Here is a 24040-nt window from a genome sequence, read left to right as displayed (position 1 = left end):
GTACCAACCTTCAAGAGTTTTCTTGCAATATTCGCATGTAAAATGAGGTGTCCAGGGCTTGTCTTGATCCCCAACAGGCATTCCAAAGTATGCCTTGTAGGCCTCGCACATCTTACGACATGCTTTCACGGAATACTTTGTCGCTCTTGTCTTTATAAATTGTACACAGACGTAGCAAAATGCATCTGCTGGGTGCAAGCAACCTCTTGATGCCATCTAAATCAAATCAAAAAAATAACATAAACCGAAATGTTGGTTCGAGTCACCTGTGCTTTTATACTTGTATGACTACTATTGGACAGTCCCAGAACGTTCTAGAAAGTTTTAAAAGTTTCTTGAACGTTCTAGATAATTCTGGAAAATGCTAGAAACTTCTGGACAATTCTAACAGTTCAAGGATGTTCTAGAACACTATTCAGTATTGAATGCAAATCGAGAATTTTCTCGAAAACAGACAAATTTCAAAATATCATTGTCCTGATCACAAAAGCAAAGTTTTTGTGGAGCAACAGCTATTTTCTATTTTTTTTAGGCATAACGGGTTAGGAAAACACACTTTGTACCCAGGAACAAAATAAAAATAAAAATTTGTTACATAGTGTATTCAAAGGCTGCAACTACTTTAGTGTCAGACCCACTAATTAGTAAATAATGGATTAAACAATTAGAACACCTGGAAAAAAAAAGAATGAAAATCAGGATGAAAATATTGTTAAAAAGAAAAAAAATCATAATCTCCACATGACTGCTTAGCACATTTTAATTATTTATTTATTTATTTATTATTATTTTTTTTTTTTTTAGCAAACTTAGTTTTCTAATTTCTATATTGTTCCCAAAGCACAGAATCTGGGAAATAACAGTTCACTTAATTAGCCCAGGAGTCCAATTAAAAACAGAAGCTGGATTGGAACAAAAACCTGCAGCCACAGTGGATCCCCAGGACAGAATATGATAACCCCTGCCAAAGAACACTGTGAAGAGACCTGATGGCAGTTTCTAGATGCTTCCCATCCAATCTAACAAAGCTTGAGAGGATCTGCCAGGAGGGATGAGATAAACTTTTGACATCCAGACATACAAAGCTTGTACAGACTTACTCAACAAGACTCAAAGCGGTAATTGCGCCAAAAGGACTTCTACAAAGTAATAAATCAAGGGTCTGGATACTTACATAGGGGAGAGATTTCAGTTTTTTATTTTTAATAAATTTACAAACCTTGTTTTCACCTTGTCAGTAGGGTTTATTGACTTTAACTATATGTGCAAAAATTGCAAATTTATTTAAAATTAAATCTAAAACACAATTAAGTGTACAAAAAGTGAATGGTTCTGAATCCCTAAGCTAACTGTAAATTGTAACTGACATATTTTGGAAGACTTCAGTATCCATCCATCCATTTTCTAACCCGCTGAATCCGAATACAGGGTCACGGGGGTCTGCTGGAGCCAATCCCAGCCAACACAGGGCACAAGGCAGGAACCAATCCTGGGCAGGGTGCCAACCCACCGCAGGACACACACAAACACACCCACACACCAAGCACACACTAGGGACAATTTAGAATCGCCAATCCACCTAACCTGCATGTCTTTGGATTGTGGGAGGAAACCGGAGCGCCCGGAGGAAACCCACGCAGACACGGGGAGAACATGCAAACTCCACGCAGGGAGGACCCGGGAAGTGAACCCTGGTCTCCTAACTGCGAGGCAGCAGCGCTACCACTGCGCCACCGTGCCGCCCAGACTTCAGTATTATAAAGTAAAATGTAAAAAGCCAAAGTGAAAGTTAGATGCCCACAGCAGGTAAATTTACAAGGGCATTCATTATTCAAAGAGCCGATGTTGGCACTCAAAGATAATCTTAACACGGTGCTCCAGATACTAATTAAGGCAAGTGTTTCGTGGCCATAGTTTCGATTCATAGTTTCATATTGCTCACTACAAAGTATGGATATTATAATTATTATAAAAAGTTAATGCGATGCCAGTAGACGGTTTGAACTTACACACGCCATATGCTAATGTTGCTAGAAAACGCTAAGAGGTTTGTTCAGAGAAAAGCATGCATGGCTGTTTGACAGTTCCTCGGAAGACGATTGCAGATCACAACCAAAGTACAAAAGATGCACCAAAGAAAGCGTCGATTTAAAGATGGACAGAGAAATAAAACCGCTTGTTCCCAGCCTAGACGTAAGGAAGGGCCAGTCGAAGGTGCTCTGTGTTGAGCCGACACAAATAAAGCTGAAAGGAACTTCGGTGATGGCCAGTCCACAACGTTTGACGCTGGTTTTAACAAAATGCGCACAGAAAAAGTCTGTCTTATGAAACCCAAGTCAATGGAGGGCATAACATTTAGTCGGAGTGACTGGCTGTCAGGTTGTTTTTATGGTTATTACAAACAATGACACTTTAACTTCTCTCACGTTATCAACATGTTTCGTTAAAACTGATCATTTTTTGCAATCAATTAGGATTACTCCTAAATTATGACGATTTTAATTGTCTAATTATTTAATAAGAACTTTACAGCGAAGATAAAAGATAGGGTTTTTCTTGGATTCATATGAATTATTTATGAACGATTTGAAATCAGTTGTTTTTTTTTTGTCTGGATACACAGCTCGACTCCATTTGATGTCTAGTTGTACAAGATGTCAAGCTTTTTTGAAAGAAATTCCCCCTATTGTTGAACTGAAAAAACTGATAGACCATTTGTAACCAAATTTTTTGCAGGACATTGCACCATTATGATAAACAGTAAACCAACTGGTGTCTTCAGCAAGAATGAACAAAAGGACTCGAAGTTGTGCAGGTCACGAACTGACACCAGGGGTTCAACCCGTAAACGCGGGGTCAAAGTTACCCGATCCTTTTCAAAAATTGGTAATACAGTATAGAAATGTGAGGAGTCTGTTTAGACTAGTATTTCAAAGTTAAGTTTTTACCAGTGGTGCTAGTACTCTTAAGAGTTATTCCCAGAAAGTTTACTGGGACATTACATTACTGGGGTATCGTTTAAGATGGACCGCTGTCAGATTCAGAGGGTGAAAATAACACATTTCTTTTGCAATCGAGAATATTTAGACTATACACATTCAAATTTGAAGAATACTTTTTAATTATTCAAATTCAAACATTATTGTTTTTATGTACTTCTACCACATAAAGTAAATTATTACATTTCTTACAAACACCCCGAATTAGAATTCAAACTTTTTTGCCATTATGGAAAAGAAATGGTTATATTTCAACTGCTTGTTGCTGCAGTTTATGTATGTATGTATGTATTTGTTTGTTTATTTTTGTTGGAAAAAGTAATAAAGATGTATTACTCTCTAGGAATGTGTTGACTGTTAATTACCGTCCTTAGCCAAAACACTGCCCCCGGTACACTTTTTGAGAAATAACATATAGGTGACCCTGTATAAATTTACACTTAAACATGAATGGATATCACACAAATAAATTCGGACAATGGCATAGGATAAATACGGAATTTGAATGAAAATTTACAACAGACCTGAATGTAGCCAACCTGCAAGTGAACAAAATGTACAATTAATATACCAAGACTCACACGTACTTTCTAGCTTTTATTTTAAAAACAAAGTAAAAAAATATCACGGAGCCAGTCAGTCAGTCGGTCATTATCTAACCCGATATCACGGAACACTTACTGAAAACTTTCTGTTGCTCTTTCTGAGACACAGAGACAAAGCGTTACGGAACTATAAACTGAAAAGACACAAGCTTGTCAGGGTTTTTGAGTTTGATGCACCATAACTGAAAGCTCAAATTTCAATGAATTCTCTTTTATTACGCGTTTTAAATCAATCACATCCATATCGGCAGTCATTATTACAGTATTAGAGAGATCTTTTTAAATGCGGTGGTACAAACGTTAAAGTACATTGTGCGGCTTTGTTTTCGATCCGGACCTACGGCATCTGCAGCACGAGGTGAGTGACAGTTGCGTTACTGCGGCTCCCAGTATCGTAGTTTGATCATGAGGTTATGGCATCATCAGCTCAGGTATTAACTGTCCAGTGTTCTTCTGCAGATTATTGCTTTATCAGTTTATAGTGGACATAATAAGCACCTTTGATTATATGAATTCTCAAAACACAGATTCATAAAATAGAAAAATGTTGGACAGACAAAAGGAAATACGAGTACACGTGGGCAGAATTGAGGTCGGTCAAATGGGAGAAAATATAGTTAACATTTAAACTGTCGATTGGTAATGTGCCAGCTGATTGCATAAAACCCTTTAGTAAACCCTAGGTTTGACTTCATTTTTATATTCCCTAAAGAGAAGGGCCGCAGATTTGTGTTCTAGTCGGTTTATTAATTAGAAGCAACATATACATTTGAAAAAACATATTTTTTGGATTATTTTAAGTTAGCAAAATTTTTAGGACCCAAAAGTGTTCGTTGTTGTATTTAGTCTCAAAGAGAAGCGTTTACGTTTTCAGTTGTAGTTTCTTAAGTAGCAAGCAGTTATCGAGGACCTAACCCTTTCCCTAACCTGGCTCCATTAATAGATAGAAACTGTGTTAATCCAGAAGGAAATTGCAGGGTAATAATAGCAGACATAAAAAGGCACAGCCATTCATATAACAATTCTCGTCATCTTAAGTATGTTAACAGGGTAGTAATACACAAAAATAGAATGATATCTAAGTATATTAACAAAGTATAGGTATTCACTAAGTGTAAGAAGTTGCACATATTTATCAATTTCACAGTAACGACTTTGCCAGGACAACACTCCTCCCAAACTGGATTAAACATTTAGAGGGTGAATGAATGGCTGTTATCTATCATGAAGTATCTGTTTTAGTGAAATTTTTGGGAAAAAAAGTTAAAGTAAAAAAATGGAAAGAACTAAAATCATTATTCTGACCAGTGCCCATAATTATCAAGTGTCTCAGAATTAGTCCTAGGAATTTTACTAAAATTCTGACTAGGATAAGAATTTGTCCTAACCCAGAGAAGGGCATGAGAAGTAGTTATGAAGTGTAATAATAATAATATTACAAGTAGTAAAAAAAAAAAAAAAAAGATGAAGTAGCAAAGCACAATAAAGTAGGATGTTGTACTAAGCTGCACATAAAGAATAATAGTTTAATGAACACTGAGATGTAAAGCCTAAGACTCAAACACACAGAAAGAAAGTAAGGATCATTTTGGGCACGTTTATTTAGCAAAAAAATTGTTCACTGCCATCCTTTCAGAAGAGTCACCTTCCCACTGTTATGGCCACGGGAAGCACCTTGCAAAGTAACATTCCTGAAACTAGCGTTCACTATTCCAGTGTTCCTGATTGTCTACTAAAATCACGTGACATGTCCTCTTCTGTGATCCTCCCTTAACTTCTGTGGTACTTATGTATCTATGTGACATTTTGCTGTTAATAACCCATCCAGCCCTGCTTATCCTCAGGGTAATATGCTGGTTATATAATGCAGTTTACGTCCATAATTTTTTTAAATAATAATAATAATTCTTTGCATTTATATAGCACTTTTCTCACTACTCAAAGCGCTCAGCAATTGCAGGTTAAGGTCCTTGCTTAAGGATTCAACAGAGCATAGTCCCTTTTAGCATTTACGGGATTTGAACCGGCAACCTTCCGATTGCCAGCGCAGATTCCTAGCCTCAGATCCACCGTTCAGCCTCCGTCCATGACCAACTGTGTATTGATACTGTGATATCACTTAAGATTCACAAGTTCTTGGTCATCCACACTTGGGACAATGATCTTTATGTGCCTGCCACCAGTCACACCATCAATTCCAGAAAAAAAAACAGTAATTGGCATGATTTCAGCATACTTTAACATTGCCTCACATCGAGTGGTGAAGGATAAATCTGCATATTAACTCAGGTGTTGTAATGGCATTCAAAGATTGGACCAAAATGGTTGCTTGTGACGTAGTGAAATCATTGCTATTGCAAAGCATTTTCCATGTTTCCAAAGCATGAAATGTTACCAACACTTTAATTTCGGCTGACATCTCATGGTTTTTTCACTCAGATGGAGCAATCATGTGATGCACAAGATTTGTTACTAATATTATTCCATCTCTGTCAGATCGATATCTTTTTACAAGTTCTTTGTTGTCAGTCATTTTCAAAACATTCCTTCTATCCCAGAATGTGTGCACTGATCTCTCGCTGCATAAACACCATCCTTTTGACAGTTTATAGCAAGTTAAGACAGCTCACCAGTAGTTTCCTAAATTAGAAAAAAGAATAAACAGCTTTTACTTCTTCTCCTAACAGCAGAACAAAATTTGCATCATTATGACATTTTTGAATCTCAAGATTTTTGATAATTGCACGCACTGGTGCACAAAAACATTTGGAGAGCTACAATGGCAGAAAGAGTGTATTAACCAGACAAAGAATTAACTAACAACAAGCATTGGCCTATCATGAAGAAAGTGGGTGGAAAAAATGAAATGCTCCCTCCTAGTTGTAAGATTGAATATAGAATGTAAGCGATAATATGACACCCACATTTTTTGTTATTTATGTAGAACTAAGTCATATCTTTCCCGTTATGTTTCCAACAGCTTCACAGTGTTGTACAGACTTAATTTTTTTCACAGAAACGTGAAAGCCTTGCAAGTAGATGTGAGATGAGTGATTTCTGGCTGTCAGGAAGTGACACCTCTGTCACGATGACTCAAAAATGAACTACTTGCTCTAAATGAAAATTGGCTTAGTTATTAGTTACAAAATTATTTATTTGAGCAAAACCACTCCATTAGATGTGATATTTATATAGTATATACCATGGGCACCTATGAGAAAAAGGGAAAATCATTGAAATAGGATCAAAATTTCCAAATCACAGCTCTATGGTAGGAAATTGCATCCAATTTTTTTTCTTTTTTCTTTTTAAGGTGGGATGGTTTTCCTGGCTGTCAGGCGAGCAAAAGCCTTGCAAATTACCCTGGCTATTATTAAACCTGATGCAGTGGCACACCCTTTGATCTCTGAAGTGAGTGCAGTTTTTCTTCCTTCTTTTTTAGTCAATGTCAATGCATGTTTGCAAGCCCTACTGTATGTATTCTAGTGTAACACAGTATCTAATAGAAAGTTGTTATCTAACTTTGGTAGTGCCATATTAATACATAAAGTAGTTATTGTGTACGGGAAAGGTTTTTAACCACATATAACATTTCTCAGAATTCCGTTTATTGTCACGGCCAGTTCAAAATTTAATAGGTGCAACATCTTGTGAAATGAAATAAAGAGCATCCATTCTAAACAACTATATAAAATATAGCTAGCTTTTTATTTGGTAATTAGATTTTTTTTACTTTCACCTTAAATATAGTCTAGTATTAAAATATATGTATATCTGGATTGGCCTACCTTGTGTCTTGAGTCAGAGAGTTTACACAAAACCCACATTCTAATGAAGACTCTCCCAAAGTGGTTTCATGCCTGGCAAGGAAAAAATTACAGAACCTGGTCCGTTACTGAAAAAAAAATCTATTTGTTACAAGGACATTCCATGTTTGTTCCCATGATGAACATGTTAGTGACTAAAGAACAGATACTGATAATTAATCCCTGTCAGGATCAATCATCATCATCATCATCAGATAGGGAAACAAAGTAACCCTTGTCTTTTTTGATTAAAAACATCTTAATGCAGGCCTGTTTCTAACCTGTTTGGTGCCCCAGGCAAGAAAATCTGTCCCCGATCCCACTCAAATACCCACCACTGTACACAGACACACACAAACAATATGCTGCTAACACAGGTTAATCACTTATTTAATTACAAATAAATAACCATCAGCCTGAAGAAGGGGCCTCATTGCCTTGAAAGCTTGCACATTGTATTCGGTTCAGTTAGCCAATAAAAGGTGTCATTTTGCTTGACTTCTCATTGCGTCCATATTGGCCAACAAAGTACAACACCCACTACAGAAATAAATAAATGTGAATATAGTAATAAAATAACAATAGAACTCTTTTGCATGTAAATTGTGTATTAACCAAAACATATGAAACTTATACAGAACAATAAAAAAACAAAATAGCACCACTTTTTATGTAAACAACTTATTTAACAGACTCTACAAACTTCATATAAAAAAAGAAAGTACAACAAATAAATAATATTAGAAACACATTGTTGGTAAGTGGAGGGACGTAACATTGCAAATAAAGTCTGTTTAAAACCAGATACATTTTGGCTTTTCTTGCAGCAACATCATTTATAACATCATCATATGACACATTCCTTGACATGTCTCTGTTAATGCTCATCATTGCAAGGCCACTAAGACGGTCTTGTGACATTGTAGACCTCAAGTCATTTTTTATGAACTGCAGTTTTGAGAAGCTTCTCTCTGCAGAAGCTACAGTTATGGGAGTGGTGGCTGCAATTCTGAGGGCTATCCACATACAGTATTTGGAATTTATTTCATTTAATTTAATTTCTTGCAAGAGAGAGAACAGTTCCAGTGTGGTCATGTTAGCTTTATGAAAATACCAGAAAACTACTTCTATTTCTTGTGCCAGTGCTTTCCCATCAAGGTCTGACTGGTCATTGTAGCTTAGGGAATGACTTTGTGTTGTACATTACTCATTTATCTCAGTGTTGGAAAGCTTTGAAAAGTTGGTAAGGACTCCAAATTCACTCTGAACTTCATTAATATTTGAAATCTCACCTGCAATGTGAAAACCTCCACAACTTTGTTGAAGAAAGAGATTTCCATTTGTTGAAGTGCATCACTAAGAGGCTCATTGGGAGCCTCATATAAGAATTGATGCTTTGTTTGTCTCAGCCGCTTTTGCTTCAGCACAGGTTCCAAGTTCATCTTCTCACAAATACCTCTGGCAGGGATTTGCGCAGGAGCAAAGCCAGCAGTTTAACTAATTAACTAAGGAGGCTTCTGTTTTTTTTTCAGCAGTTCTATAGCAGCATTCAACTTTGTGGACTCTGACTGCATTAATTTGCTTGCATGTTGAATTTTTGCAAGAATGTCATACTATACAACACATTTAACCTATACACCACCAGGACCTTTTTGGAAGGTGGGCTTGGGACAACTGGCAATGTGCTTGTGTAGTGCTAAATGTGTTCTGGTGTAATGTCCCCCTGGAGTGTATGTATTTTTTTTAAATCTCTGTTGGTATAGTGGCCACAGTGTCCCTGTTGCAGCGCCAGTGCTCCTGCAACTCAGTCTCTCACCTAAGTACCTCCCGACCCGAGGAACAAGCCAAGCGGGCAACGACAATGACAGGAGGAAGTGACCTGTACTCAGTCACTCATGGGAGTCTGGACTGCACCCGGGTCAGCCGTCCCTCACCCTGCAGCGCTGTGCTTGAAGAGGAAGAGGAGGGGACTGGGACCCAGTTGTGTGTATGTCTGGCAGGCTGCGTGTCTTGTGGGAAGACTGGGGGTCAGTTCTCACTCCTGGTCCTGGCAGCGGGTAGCTGCCAAAGTTGAAGTGGCTCTACCTCACTGTCACACACACAGTGCACAGGGATCAAGGGGGTCGCACCAAATTCCTGGCATGCTGCCTGCACTAGTGTATGCAGCAGCACACAGATTGTCTTGTGCGTAGTGCAGACAGTCCAGGCACTGCTGAGGCGCACAACATAAAAATTTCTTTGAGCTCTAGTCTTGTCCTGATAATTATTTCCAAACAAAATAAAGATTGGAACCTCTACAGAAGGCTGCAGTAATGCACCCTACCACTTGCCTGGATAGCCTATGCCCAGAAATGGCAATTTTGTGATTTATGTGCAGAAAGCAGACCAAATCCTCCCATATTTACTGTAGGCAGGGATGCAGACCTCAATATTTTATATAGGCACAGGCATGGCACCACAGGGGCTCCTAAGTAGTAAATTAAAATATTTATACAGTACTAGCAGCAGGACCCAACATTGCTCAAGTAAGTAATTTTAAGCCAGAACTGTCCAACAACTAAAAAGATTTCAGAGACACTTTGCTAGTCCTTTTCCCAGGATGCATTGTTTTGAAAAAAAAAAGAATACTGCATAAAATTCAAAAATAAATGTTTTTCCACAGGCAGCAATTATGTGTCACAAATCACTTTGCTTAAACACAGCACAGTGCCTTTTCCTGGGTTTTGAGCTTTGAAACAAATTAAACTAAATCCAGAGGTCAAAATCAGAAAAGTCATTGTTCGTAAAACTCACTGCAGTAGGAAAAAGGTACCCCCTGGGTAAAAATCATTAGTTCCAAAGTAGTCTGCTGTCTCTTTCTGACTAAGTGGCAGATAAGTGCAAAGTTTTGTTAAGATTGGACTGAGGATGTGGAATTGTATAAAGAATTCCAGTCCCCCCAAATGAGATTAAAATTGTAAGTTCCCAAGTAGTCTACTGTCTAAAAAGTGGGATATGTGTGCTAAATTGTGTTAAGATTAAACTAAAAAAGAAAAAAGAAACACACCCACATTGAGCTTTATGTATGAGATTAGCTTACTCTTGTGGCGTTATCCATGTGTTTCAGGTTTATTGTCATATACAGGGTAGTCCAGATCTAATTATGCAGATCCAGATCGTCTGGATGACTTATTAAGGATTCCAGTTCGGTGCAAAGACAATTCTTCATGTTGTCAGTTCGCACACTTCTCGATGGTCCGGGATTTTTTGGGTGATTTTCTATTTAATAAACTTAATAAGTTATAGTGCAATGAAAATTGCATAATTAGATCTGGACCACCCTATATGTAGTACAATGAAATTCTTACTTTCTTGTCTTCTCAGAAGAACTGAGAAAAAAAAAACAATACAATATTAAAAATGAGTAATTAAAAAGACTACATAGCATGCAACATGTACTTTATAGGTACAATTTTATATACACTATGTATCTGTAAATCTATATACTGTAAATAAAAGCCAAATACCACTGACTCACTCATCGCAAAATCTCCTGAACCATGAGAACTTGGGACTTGAAATTTGGAATGTAGGTTACCCTTGGCCCATAAGTGCTCGCTAAGAAATGTTTTTGAAAAACTGTGTGGTCCAAGCGCAAAATTTCTTATAGTTTATTGACCCGTTTGTATGTCTGTCTGCTTTTCACGAGAGAACTAGTTAAGAAATTTAGATTGGGTTTTTTTCTATAATTTGCTTGAACATTCCGTTGATTTTGCGACTTTCTCTTCGTGCTAAGCATCATAGTTTGTTTATTTAAATTTTATTGATTTTATTGAAATCACACAACATTCCATACAAATAGATCAATTTTACAAAAATAGGTTTGAACACAAATCAACCCCCACTCCTGAGAAAGTGAGCATAGGCAGCAGAATAAAACTTAAAGCTAGTAAAAATAAGTAAATAGATGAGTTAATAAGTGAATAAAGATAAATGGAGAAGAAAAAAATGGTAAGAGAATCTACTTCCTCTGTGCTTTAAAAGCTTATTCTAAAATGTTACTGATTAGGTCCTGCCAGGTTTTGAAAAATTTCTGCACAGATCCCAGTACCAATTTATTTGTGTGAATCCGAGAGACACTCATCGAGCTGTGGGGAGGGGGGCGGGGCCCTCCTCAGTCAAGCGTCTGCCTCGGGGCGTAACCTTAACTCCGCTTAGTTAGCGAATGAGAGAACTACTTAATGGATTTAGATCTTTTTTGTTCTGTAATTTGCTTGAACATTTCATTTGATTTTGTGACTTCCTTCATTGCGGTAAGAATCATAGTTCGCTTGCAGGATCGATATATTCACACTAATCTGAGACAGAGGCTGCAGGCCAAGGGGAGGGGGAAGAGTGACGTCAGGAGTAGAGCGCTGGGTGGGGCCCTCCTCACTGTCCTGTTTCACTTATACGTGGGCGAAGTCATGGGGGATGGTCTGTGCCACATTTTTGGCAGATTTGTGCCATTTATATATGCCCAGGTAGATATGAGGCTCAAAAATAAAGACAAAGCCATTTTAATTATAATAAACAATTCATAAACTGTTTTATCTGTTACAATATCTTTCACATTTATGTTTATTATAATTTTCCCCTTGTTGTTTAAGGTATATTAATGAGATGATGGCATAGACACAACAGTGTTGCTGCTACTCGGCTCAGAGTCCTGGTTTCAAATTCCAGCTTCGGCCCAGCTAGCATGCAGATTGTATGTGCTCCCATGTCTCTCTGGGTTTTCTCTGTATGTTTCTGGTTGTCTTCCTGTAAAGATGTGCAACTACTGATTGGCCAAGCTGTACTGATGTCTGAATGGGTGTGATTTGTGATGGACTTGATTCCACAGTTGCTTGCTGCTACTAAGATAAGTTCCTTGTTTCCCTTCCATAGTACCCAATTAAGTGGGATCACATAATGTATTTCTCCTTTTTGCCTCCAGTTGTTGTATCTAAAATTACTAACCAAATACAGGCAGGAGTAGTGTGCTAAGCTTAAATTCACCGATTATTTTTAGATCCATTTGCTATTAATGTTTTAATGTAACCATGGATGTTCTTAGCCATGCACTCTTTTATACTGTGCAATTACAGGACAACAAAAAATCCACATTAGATTAAGTCTGCTTGTCCTGCATACTTTTAAATTTCAAAGAATGTTTTTGTCCTGTTTGCTCCTTTTCCTCCAAAGTGTCTGATGACAGATAATGTGTTCAAAGTTTGGCTGTTTCTTATACTTTACTGCACTTGCAGACATTCAGTTTTTATCATTGGCTTTGAGTAAACATTTTCTACAAGCATTTTTATTTTGTGTTCTTTTTTTGAAGGCTGTGATGGTCATTTTACAGTATTTTTCACTGTTTAGCAGGTTCTGCCTTTAGTATAACAATGGATTACTCTGTTTGCATGCTTGAAGAAAGAAAACAAGTCCTCTTTCGATATTAGGCATGGTAAAAAAATAGTCTACAGTTATTCCTGTTTATTTCTTTTCTCAGAAATGTTGGACAGATGGCCTCGAGTCACTAGGAATCAATAAACATCCCAATGATAGCATTCTTTATAAACAGGCCTCAAGTAATTTGTGATAACTTAAAGACAACATTGCAAGATAGCAGTCCCAAATGTAATAGTTTATCATAATCACAGCACTCACTTAGAGTAACCATTCTGTATTCCTTTTAGTATGTGTCTTGTTAAAAGAGGAGACTGATTATCATACAAGTTCTATATTAATATGTTTGACTTCTCTTATCAGTTGTGCCAGCAGTAGTGATAAAATTCATAGTATAAACCAAAATTCAGGTGTGAATTACAGTGGGGTAAATAAAGGCTATTTTACATATTCAGATATGAAAAGTTGATTTTCTATGCATTTTTTGCATATGCAATAATTGAAAAGTGAAAACTAAAAAAATATGCATATGGACAATATATGTTTTGCTTTACTTTTACATTTTCCTCTGTGTTTGTCCAGGCTATCCATCAAAAAATCCTTGACCAGCAGTTTGTTGTAGTGAGGTCTAAAGAATTAATATGGAGGAAAGAAGATTCGGAACGCTTCTATGCAGAGCATAAAGGTATAAATCAGAAACAAAACATTTTCAGCTTTTTGTTTATTTACTTTTGTCTTTATTAGAATTTAAATTCCCCCACCTTGTCACAGCAACAGACTGAGCAAGATAGACCAGACCTTTTTATAGCTTGCATGAAGTCTCAGGCTCCAATTATGAAGTACTAAGGCACATGCACATACATTGAAAAATGTCTACCCTCCAGAGTCCCCTGGGTCTTCACCCATTAGACGGTTGATTGACTTTATAGGATAGAATGATTAGGAATATACACTGATACAGTGTGTTGCCGCACCCACCACACGAAAAGCCACCTCGGGATCCCAAATTAGGACCCAAGTGGAACGGTGCGAGACTTTTTTTTTGACAGTGGCTGGGGAGCCAATCCTGCCACCCACCACGTTGGCTTTAGACTGACGGGTAAATTGAGAGTTGTGATTACCTTGCACCTTTGTTGTGAACGAGATTCCAAGCTCCTTACTTACTTATGTAAATTCCTCCACTTGCAATTTTTATTTTCCTTCCCCTCACCTACAGAGATGATTGCACTCTTTTTCAGCATAGGCTTGTGAACCATGTCACATTCTGGTAAGAACTGTCCCAGTGCACAATAGAGATGACTATGGCAACAAAGACATTATCCTCATTCACAAGCTACTTAAAAGCACAACTGGTTTAAATGATTCCAAGAATGTCTAGTTTGTCTGAACGTGCCCCTGTCATACCCCTAGCTTGGCATGCCTTTCACCCTCTGCCCATCATTCACCTTACGCCTTCACCCTGCAGCAACAGGCATGTTCTTTAGGGTGAGCCTGTTTGGACTTAATAGATGACATGATATCCAGTTGGTTGTTGACAACTGCGACTGAGTGGTTTGGCTCCAAAAGTGAGCTGTGGACTCCCTTTGTCAGACAGAGATCTATTTGTTCTCATTTGATTTGTCTTGACAGCTTTATTTTGGTTTGCTCCTTGTCTAACCCCTTTTAAGCTAAGTTTAATTCTGCATTTGGATAAAGCTTATGATAATATAGCTCATTAGATCACTAGGTCCGCTAAGTCTCTCCAACAAGCTAAAGTCCAAGGAAGGGATAATTGTCTAAATTAATTAACACTGTTTTTGGCCACAAATGTTTTCTGCGTGCAGTAGAATCTGCTCACTACTAGACTACTGCTTTTCAGTTTCTATAAAAGTATAATTTCTAGTCCATCTATTATGTGGAAAATAGGGGAACGTTTGGTTATTTACTCAAGATAAGTTTCTTGAATGTGTTTCCTGCAAAATATTAATGTCTCCCCAAAGGTGTGTACTTTTTCCAGTAGTGTATTTTATTCTGACTCTTTTAAACCTGTGCTAATTTATGCATGTTTAATTAGTGAAAAACAGAAAGGTTACCAGTAAGTGTACATTTCTTATTGGGTACAGTATAACATAACTCAGGATAAAGTGCTGAACTGTGTTAAATCACACAAGAAACGTGTTAACAAAACATTTTATTACAAAATCTTGAGTTCAGTTGCACTTTGATAGAAAAGTAATAACTTGGCCAATTGGAAATATTATGTCATTTTATTCATCCATCCATCCATTGTCTAACCTGCTGAATCTGTAAACAGGGTCATGGGGGCACAAGGCAGGAACAAATCCCATGCAGGGCACACACACACACACACAACACAACCCACACTAGGAACAATTTAGAATCGCCAATCCACCTAACCAGCATGTCTTTAGACTGTGGGAGGAAACCCACGCAGACACGGGGAGAACATGCAAACTCCACGCAGGGAGGACCCGAGAGGTGAACCCGGGTCTCCTAACTGCGAGGCAGCAGCGTTACCACTGTGCCACCATCCTGCCCCCGTTTTAATTATTTTTTTAAAATAGGTTGAAATGAAAACCAAAGAATAATGTTATAGTAGGTGACTTCTACCCCATTCATGTATTTACAGTGCATATAGTGGGATGCAAAAGTTTGGGCAACCTTGTTAATAGTCATTATTTTCCTGTATAAATCGTTGGTTGTTATGATAAAAAATGTCAGTTAAATATATCATATAGGAGACACACACAGTGATATTTGAGAAGTGAAATGAAGTTTATTGGATTTACAGAAAGTGTGCAATAATTGTTCAAACAAAATCAGGCAGGTGCATAAATTTGGGCACCACAAAAAAGAAATGAAATCAATATTTAGTAGATCCGCCTTTTGCAGAAATTACAACCTCTAAACGCTTCCTGTAGGTTCCAATGAGAGTCTGGATTGTGGTTGAAGGTATTTTGGACCATTCCTCTTTACAAAACATCTCTAGTTTATTCAGGTTTGATGGCTTCCGAGCATGGACAGCTCTCTTTAACTCACACCACAGATTTTCAATTATATTCAGGTCTGGGGACTGAGATGGCCATTCCAGAACGTTGTACTTGTTCCTCTGCATGAATGCCTTAGTGGATTTTGAGCAGTGTTTCGGGTCGTTGTCTTGTTGAAAGATCCAGCCCCGGCGCAGCTTCAGCTTTGTCACTGATTCCTAGACATTGGTCTCCAAAATCTGCTGATACTGAGTGGAATCCATGCGTCCCTCAACTTTGACAAGATTCCCAGTCCCTGCACTGGCCACACAGCCCCACAGCACGATGGAACCACAACCATATTTTACTGTAGGTAGCAGGTGTTTTTCTTGGAATGCTGTGTTCTTTTTCCTCCATGCATAACGCCCCTTGTTATGCCCAAATAACTCAATTGTAGTTTTATCAGTCCACAGCACCTTATTCCAAAATGAAGCTGGCTTGTTCAAATGTGCTTGAGCAGACCTCAAGCGCCTCAGTTTGTGCTGTGGGCAGAGAAAAGGCTTCCTCTGCATCACTCTCACATACAGCATCTCCTTGTGTAAAGTGCGCCGAATGGTTAAACGATGCACAGTGACTCCATCTGCTGCAAGATGATGTTGTAGGTCTTTGGTGCTGGGATGTGGGTTGACTCTGACTGTTCTCACCATTCGTCGCTTCTGTCTATCCAAAATCTTTCTTGGTCTGCCACTTCGAGCCTTAACTTGAACTGAGCCCTGTGGTCTTCCATTTCCTCAATATGTTCCTAACTGTGGAAACAGACAGCTTAAATCTCTGGGACAGCTTTCTGTATCCTTCCCCTAAACCATGATGGTGTACAATCTTTGTCTTCAGGTCATTTGAGAGTTGTTTTGTGACCCCCATGTTGCTACTCTTCAGAGAAAATTAAAGGAGGAGGGAAACTTACAATTGACCCCCTTAAATACTCTTTCTCATTATAGGATTCACCTGTGTATGTAGGTCAGGGGTCACTGAGCTTACCAAACCAATTTGAGTTCCAATAATTAGTTCTAAAAGTTTTGGAGTCAATAAAATGACAACGGTGCCCAAATTTATGCACCTGCCTGATTTTGTTTGAACAATTATTGCACACTTTCTGTAAATCCAATAAGCTTCATTTCACTTCTCAAATATCACTGTGTGTGTCTCCTATATTATATATTTAACTGACATTTTTTATCGTAACAACCAACGATTTATACAGGAAAATAATGACTATTAACAAGGTTGCCCAAACTTTTGCATCCCACTGTAGTTATAGAAGAAACAAATCTGTGACTGGACACAGTTACCAGATGCAGGCCAACATGAGAAATAGAACTTTTGCATTTACTAATAAAAACTAAATAGATTATTCATTATTATCTAATGCTTTTCTGTCTACTCTGTATGTCCATTATACATATTTTAAGCAGCTCTTTCTGTGCCCTAAACATTATGTCTCTAGTAGGTCACACTGAAGCCAACTGAGACTACCAGTTACTAATTTATTTAACTAGAGGTTACTAGGAAATGTGGCAGGGTATGACTTTGGTTTGTTAAATTAATTTGTCAGAGTTGCAGGAAAACAAAATATTCGGTGCAGTACAAATATCACTTTAAAACTTGAAGCATTTCTTATCAGTCAATATTTGTATTGATTTTTTTTTTTACCTTCTCTCTATTTCTCACGGTTTTTCTGTTTAAATAAAGGACGGTTCTTCTACCAGAGACTTGTTGAATTCATGTCAAGGTTAGTTGATTTTGTTATTTATTTCAGATTAGATAACTTCTTGGCTATAGCAAGCATTGACTGCTCTTCAAATAAGTCATCACTTGCAAGGCTATAATAAAAAGAAATGGATTGTTCAGTTTATTTCAGTCATTGATGTAACTTAGTAACATTATTGTACTGTACTTTGATCTCCAAAGTGCCTCAAAATTAATTGGCTAGAATCAACATTCCTGAGCAACAACTCTTAAGGATGCATTTCATATTTCAGTGTCTGTTAGTAATCCATACAGGGCAATGGTGGTGTAGTTTGAAAAGGACAGTTAAACTGACTTGCTGTACATTTACTGCTGCTGCCCCATTATTTGATTATGATTTTAAATTACTGAGCAATATAGAGAAAAGCCAAGCAAAATGACACCTTTTATTGGCTAACTAAAAAGATTACAATATGCAAGCTTTTGTGGCAACTCAGGCCCCTTATTAATTTTGGAAATGCATAAACCAAGTTTTTGGAAAAAATAACTTTTAAAATGTATTAAATATGTTGATAGCCTTTGTTATTGTATGATGGAGTCAATCACAGTACACAAATGTCCAGTTGCTGTAGTGTACAGTGTCAACAATGAAACAACATATAACACTACACTGCTGTTCCATTCCTCTTTTCAATTTGTACTCGAGCCTGCACTCCGTGAAGAACGGTGCACAAAATTAAACTGAATTAAAATGTGTTTTCATGCTGCTTGGAAAAAGTAATGGTTTAACTGTTGTCAATTTTTTTTAAGGTTTTACTATGTAGGATACATTTTGTCTCATGTCATAAGTAGATAAAAAAAGTAATTAATTTATTTTAAAATAACTCCTCAGTCTCAAGCTCCACAGTGTTGCCGATGAAACTTGGTTTAATTTCTGTGTAAACCTGTAAATCATATTGTCTTATATGAACGCTTTTATGCAGTATTCATTAAGCACTTACTTTCAAAAGCTATAAACTACTGAATATTTCAATTATTTCTACTGTGTGTCAGTCAGAATTTTAAACATACACTTTTCCAATTGTTGCTTGATTGCGAGCCCTTTTCAAATTGCATACTTCTTTCTTTACAGTGGACCAATGAGAGCATACATCTTGGCACGAGAAAATGCAGTTAGTCACTGGAGAGAACTGATGGGACCTACGAAAACGTATAGAGCCCGATATTTATCCCCAGAGTCCATACGTGGAAAGTATGGTTTGACAGACACTAGAAACACGACCCATGGTTCAGGTAAGATATTTAACTTTTTTTTTGATGAAAGTAAAAAAAAAATAAATGCTATATTCAAAACTTTTGATAAGGTGAGTGATGCATACTGTGTACGAGGAAATCGGTAGTTCATTTTCTGCACAATTGTTTTATGAAAATGAGGCATATGAATGCTCTTCTCTGATTTATGAGTCATAAAGAAAAGATTAATTTTTGTACTTACAAACACGAATCTGGTATGACTTTCAAATGCATACCACTGTTTACATGTGAGCAACTAGTGCTATGTCTGCCAACAAAAAAGCATATTAAGACCAGGTAGACAGCGAGACATTAAAACACTCTATGCTGGATCTATCCATCATAGGACAAGCTGCCTTAAACACCTACACGCACTCATGTCAAGCTGTTTAGTACACATACAGTATCACTGAGACAACTGAAGAATCTTCTTATATAATACACTTACCGTGGCTGTCCGTTTGTCTATCCAGGATTTTAAATCACCTGTAGCTCGCAAACCATTTGACCGATTGACCTGAAATTTGGTACACATATACTACGTGGTGTCTACTATCCGCTTTCAGAGTGATGATTGACCTCCGAGGTTGTTCCTTTTTTTATTTTTATTTTACTTTATTTGTAGAATCAACTCTTGGCAGCGGTCAGCAGGGCGGCCGTGTGGCGCATGAGTACAGGTGCCGTTCTCACCCCTACCACCTTCACCATCACTTCCCCTACCTCTTCATATCTTAAATCATTCTTGAGGCAGATTGAAGACTTAAGTGCCAGCTTAAGTGAAAAATTAAGAAAAACATACTAAGTAATTGCAACACAAACACTGACTTGAACAGTTTTAACACGAAAAGATGCAGACGAAAAAGAGAAGCAACGGGCTGCTAGGGTGTAGAAAAGAAGAGCTGCTCAGGAAGCAGCAAGCGCATCAACCTCTGAGCAAACGAATGATAAACGTACAGAGAAAGAGTCTGAAAACTAGGAATGCTCAAGTCAAGTATTCACTTACTGGTCTAGTATAACCAGTGAAAATCCACACAAACATTTACCAAGCTTGGAATCAAACACAGTTCTCTACAGCAGTGCTAGTCACTGTCACTTCATGTCGCACCATATTTTCTTTTCTTCCCCCACAAAGAAATATTGATATCAATAACAGATGAGAAACAGTTTCATAAAACTGTCTCCTGGTTACGTTTAAAATTTATTGCACATAATATTTAATCACAGCAACAAATTTCCTGCAGCATCACGTATTCAGTTATGAAGTGTCTCTCCTCCTTCATCAAAAAGCCATCAGTTATCCTTATTCGAAAGAAAGCAAAAGTGGACTGCATCAATATTTACCAACTGGTGGCACTCACTTTCATTGTCATGAAATGCCTTATGTGATTGGTGCTTAAACAAGTTAAATGTAGCATGCAAATACTTTGGACTACCTCTAGTTTGCACATTATCGCATACGGTCCACAGAAGATACCCTGTTTCATACAAACTATCCTGACACGCCTGGATAATAAGAACAGCTATGCCAAATTGCCATTTATAGTGTACAGTCAGGATTCAACACAGTTCTACCAGGAATGCTCCTAGACTTGGGCCTTAGTGCTACATTCTGCAAGTGGATTTTGAACTTTCTGACTGGCACACCTCAGAATGTGTGGATGTTCATCATCACAGCCTCCACACTGACCCTCAACAAGTACGTTCAACAGGGTAGTGGGCTAAACACCCTTATCTGTTTCTTGTTCACTTATAACTGTGTGGCCAGATATTGCTGCAGCTTTATCATTACATTTGATTGTGACTTCACCATCACAGTGTTCACCAGAAGCATTAATGAGATGATTTACAAAGAAAGAGAATCACCTTAAGGCATAGTGGTATAAGCTTGCCAATCCCTCCTGTAAGGACAGCAAAGACTAGAATATGGTGACAGATTATATTCAGAAGACTCAGAGCAGCATCAGAGGAAATGCTGTTGAGAGGGTCAGAAACTTTAACTTCCTTGAGTACCTGCAGTGGGCAAAACACATCAAAAAGGCTCTCTGGGCATGCACAGAAATGGTAGGCTGTCTCTGTCTACGCTTACGAACTTCTCCTGATCCACAGTGAAATCTGGCTGCATAACATTCTGGTATAACGCCTGTTCAGCTCAGGACTGCAAAGCACTATAGGGGAAAATGAAGTCGGCTCAGAATATTAACTGGTGCACAGCTGCCTTCTCTTCAAGTCAGACGTACATTTTGGCAAACCGTTCGGGACCATCAGCTCTCACGCTGCCATTTTATCCACAGATCATAAGGCTGCTCATCGGCTGTCAATACTGTGATCTGCGTGAGTGTATCTAATGTGTTTTACTCAGATATATACAGGTATTATCTAATTTTGTGTTTTATCGTATGGCATGTTTTTGGCATTGAACTCCTGTCAGCAGGATGTGGACAACATGCAGGTAAGAATCTCATTGTACATGCAACAATAAACTTGATCTTAAAACGTCAACATTTTTAATTGGTATTAAAGTTACATTTTTTTTAAACACTAAGGGTTATGGCTGTTAATATTTTCATGTGCTATTTTTTTTCTAGGTCGAAAAAAAAGAAAATGCATTTAAACTACCTCTGTAATGCAAAGTAAAAATTCATCATTAATCATTAATATACACGACACTGACTGGTATATCATAAATCCTCGTGGCCTTGAAGGATCACTTTTTCTACACAAGGAGGTGTGTAATTGTGAAAGAAATGAGAGTGTATGGATATATTACCCTTCACTAATATTTTTAAGTGAGCTTATATTCTTGGAGCAGCCACCTTAAATCCCTCCTGTTAAGTTTTGAGTAGCCATAGCAAACACTGTAGTACATTTTGTTCAAACCAAGTGGCAGCCATAATGAACCGTGCCAAGGAGTATTGACACTTGTCACACCATCCGTGACGTGAGAGTTACAGCCTCTACATACCGTTATTATGAATAGATGTGCTCCTTGTTTAACGTGACATAGCTGCGTAATAAATGGCATTTATACAAAATTGTCAAGGGAGCATATTATTTTATCTTATCTATCCATACATATGATATAAAGGAGAGTTGGGATCCGAGAGACTGTGTTTGTGGAGGGATGGAGAGTTAAGGCGGGTGGGGGAGTCACGTGATCATCTCCCCTCCAGTTCACCTCATTTCATTCTCTTCATTTCGCTCCGAGCTGACGCGGTCTTGCCGTTTTTTTTTCCTTAATGTTTAGTCCTTTCTCCTTTACTGATTTACTTACTGTTACTTTCCACTTTGTTTTTGTACTTTAGTGTTTAGTAGACTTTTACTTTATCTCATTTACTGTTGTTCCCGGCGGTGTTGCCGTTTTTCCCGTTTCTATTTTTTATGTAGCATGTTCACGAATTAGTCATAGAGAAAATGTATATATTTTGGCTCCAGGAGGACAAACCAAAAATGTAAATTGTATATAAAGAAGCTCTATAAGTCGCATGTAGATACAACTGCAGCGAAGAGCACGTGGTCTGCTAGTACTTTATAAGTTGCCTATTGTATACATCTGTAATTTACAATGAAATGTTTATGCAAGCCTACTGTGAAGTGGTAAATGTAATTTTGAAGCATTACATAACGCTCCATAACATTCCAGCTTACTTTTTATGGTTTCTTTTTTAAAGTCAACAATCTTTATTTTTGATCCAGGCTAAAGCTGATCCTAACACCATTTCTTTTTTTTTTCAGACTCGCTAGATTCTGCAGAAAGAGAGATCACCTTCTTCTTCCCAGAGTTTAACAAGAAGTGTTGGTATGAAATGGATGAACCTCTCATCAGAGCCGGATATTACAGCTATAGTAAAGAACAACAGATACACATGCCATGCACGACACGTTCTTGACGAGACTACAGTACTTAATGTCAGTAAATGTTATTGAAGACTGTCAAGTGCATTCATACTGAGAAAGGAAATGGGCAGAAAAAAATCATTTTATTTATTAGACCTTTTCATTAAAAATGAAGCCATTTTCACAAAAGCATAGAATTCTTTTTGCATTGTTGAAGAATTTATTGTTTTGTGGTAAAATGAATAATAATAATGTAATATATAAATAATGGAGAATAAAATGTTTATAAACCAGTTATGAATATGCAAGTAGGACAAATTAAAGTTTTACTTCATGAAAGAAGTTTGATTTTACACCCAGGTGCAGGTAAACCACTCTCACCAAATGTAACAAGGTTTAAATTGTCATATTTTTGTACAGTTTAGTTTATTGTGATCACATTTTTATGACGGTGGTTTTCAAGTTCAGTCCTGGTGTTTCCACTTGGCTGCAAGTTTTTATTTCTACCGATTTAACATTCACATCATTTGTACTTCTTATTGATCTCATTGTGTACTTAGGTGGCAAACAAATATTTGTGAGAAACTTCTCTATATCGCAACTTGAAATGCTTCGGTTTCGTTTGTTGTTTGTGAAGACACGGGTTGGCTCCACATTGTCTTGAATCTGCCACCCTCGATAGGCATAACTGAGATGAGCCGGCAAATGAGAACACACGCATGCAGCAGATCTATCCATAAACAAGAGTGTCCAAAGTGCAGTGCAAACATTTTTTAATAAATAATCCAATAAAAACTGTGACAACAGTGGAGGTTAAAAATAATCCATCAAATAATCTGATAAAACAAAATTACAATTCCACAGCAGGAGTCATTTCTTAAAAATTCAGTCCCGGGTGCATCCCTTTAAAACCAACGTCTCCTCTTCTTACCACGCACGGGGCCTTTCAGCAGAAGAGATGCCCAGCCGACTGGCACAACCAGCTTTCTTTTATAGGCCCGGGTCCCTGCTGGCCATGGCTCCCCAGCAGGGTGTCACACAGAGTCTCCCTCAGCTCCTTCAGATCCCACTGCCATCCCCGGCCTTATGGGGGAGCGAGCCTCACGTCATTCCACGGTTCAAGAAACGCTCAGTGGGGGTGACTCACTGCAGCCCCGAGCATCAACCTAGTGGTTTCCGAAGAGGCTCTCCTCCCAGCTGCCTCCTCTTTCTCTTTCTCGCCCCAGCTTTCTCGTTCCTGCCTTCTTTCTCTCCATTCTTTAACCTCCATCTCCCTGCCTTTTCTTTCTTTCGCTTTCTATGGGTGTCCTCTCTGTCTCTGCTGTGTAGGCTTCTCTTATTTACAGCTCTGAAATGGGGGGACCATGTAGAAAAAGTGTTGTCAT

The 24040-nt window shown here is 37.9% G+C and overlaps 1 protein-coding gene across 1 annotated transcript; it reads left to right on the top strand.

The window, feature by feature from the left end:
• Positions 1-3751: 3751 nt before the first annotated feature.
• Positions 3752-23255, top strand: nme6 (NME/NM23 nucleoside diphosphate kinase 6). Its single transcript, XM_039748770.1, has 6 exons — positions 3752-3962; positions 6918-7015; positions 13399-13501; positions 17532-17571; positions 18661-18821; positions 22554-23255. The coding sequence occupies exons 2-6, from the start codon at positions 6923-6925 to the stop codon at positions 22706-22708; spliced, it is 552 nt and encodes a 183-aa protein (XP_039604704.1). The 5' UTR covers positions 3752-3962; positions 6918-6922; the 3' UTR covers positions 22709-23255.
• The last annotated feature ends 785 nt before the right edge of the window (positions 23256-24040 follow it).

The sequence above is a fragment of the Polypterus senegalus genome, chromosome 3, assembly GCF_016835505.1.
Source record: "Polypterus senegalus isolate Bchr_013 chromosome 3, ASM1683550v1, whole genome shotgun sequence".
Taxonomy (NCBI): Eukaryota; Metazoa; Chordata; class Cladistia; order Polypteriformes; family Polypteridae; genus Polypterus; species Polypterus senegalus.
This window is presented reverse-complemented; position numbering and strand designations above follow the sequence as displayed.

Excerpts from the sequence above, each read along its gene's own strand:
- nme6 (XM_039748770.1), top strand. The coding sequence starts at position 6,923 with ATGGTTTTCCTGGCTGTCAGGCGAGCAAAAGCCTTGCAAATTACCCTG. Across the intron at positions 7,016-13,398 it reads CACACCCTTTGATCTCTGAA|GCTATCCATCAAAAAATCCT; the intron begins GTGAGTGCAGTT and ends GTGTTTGTCCAG. Across the intron at positions 18,822-22,553 it reads AAACACGACCCATGGTTCAG|ACTCGCTAGATTCTGCAGAA; the intron begins GTAAGATATTTA and ends TTTTTTTTTCAG.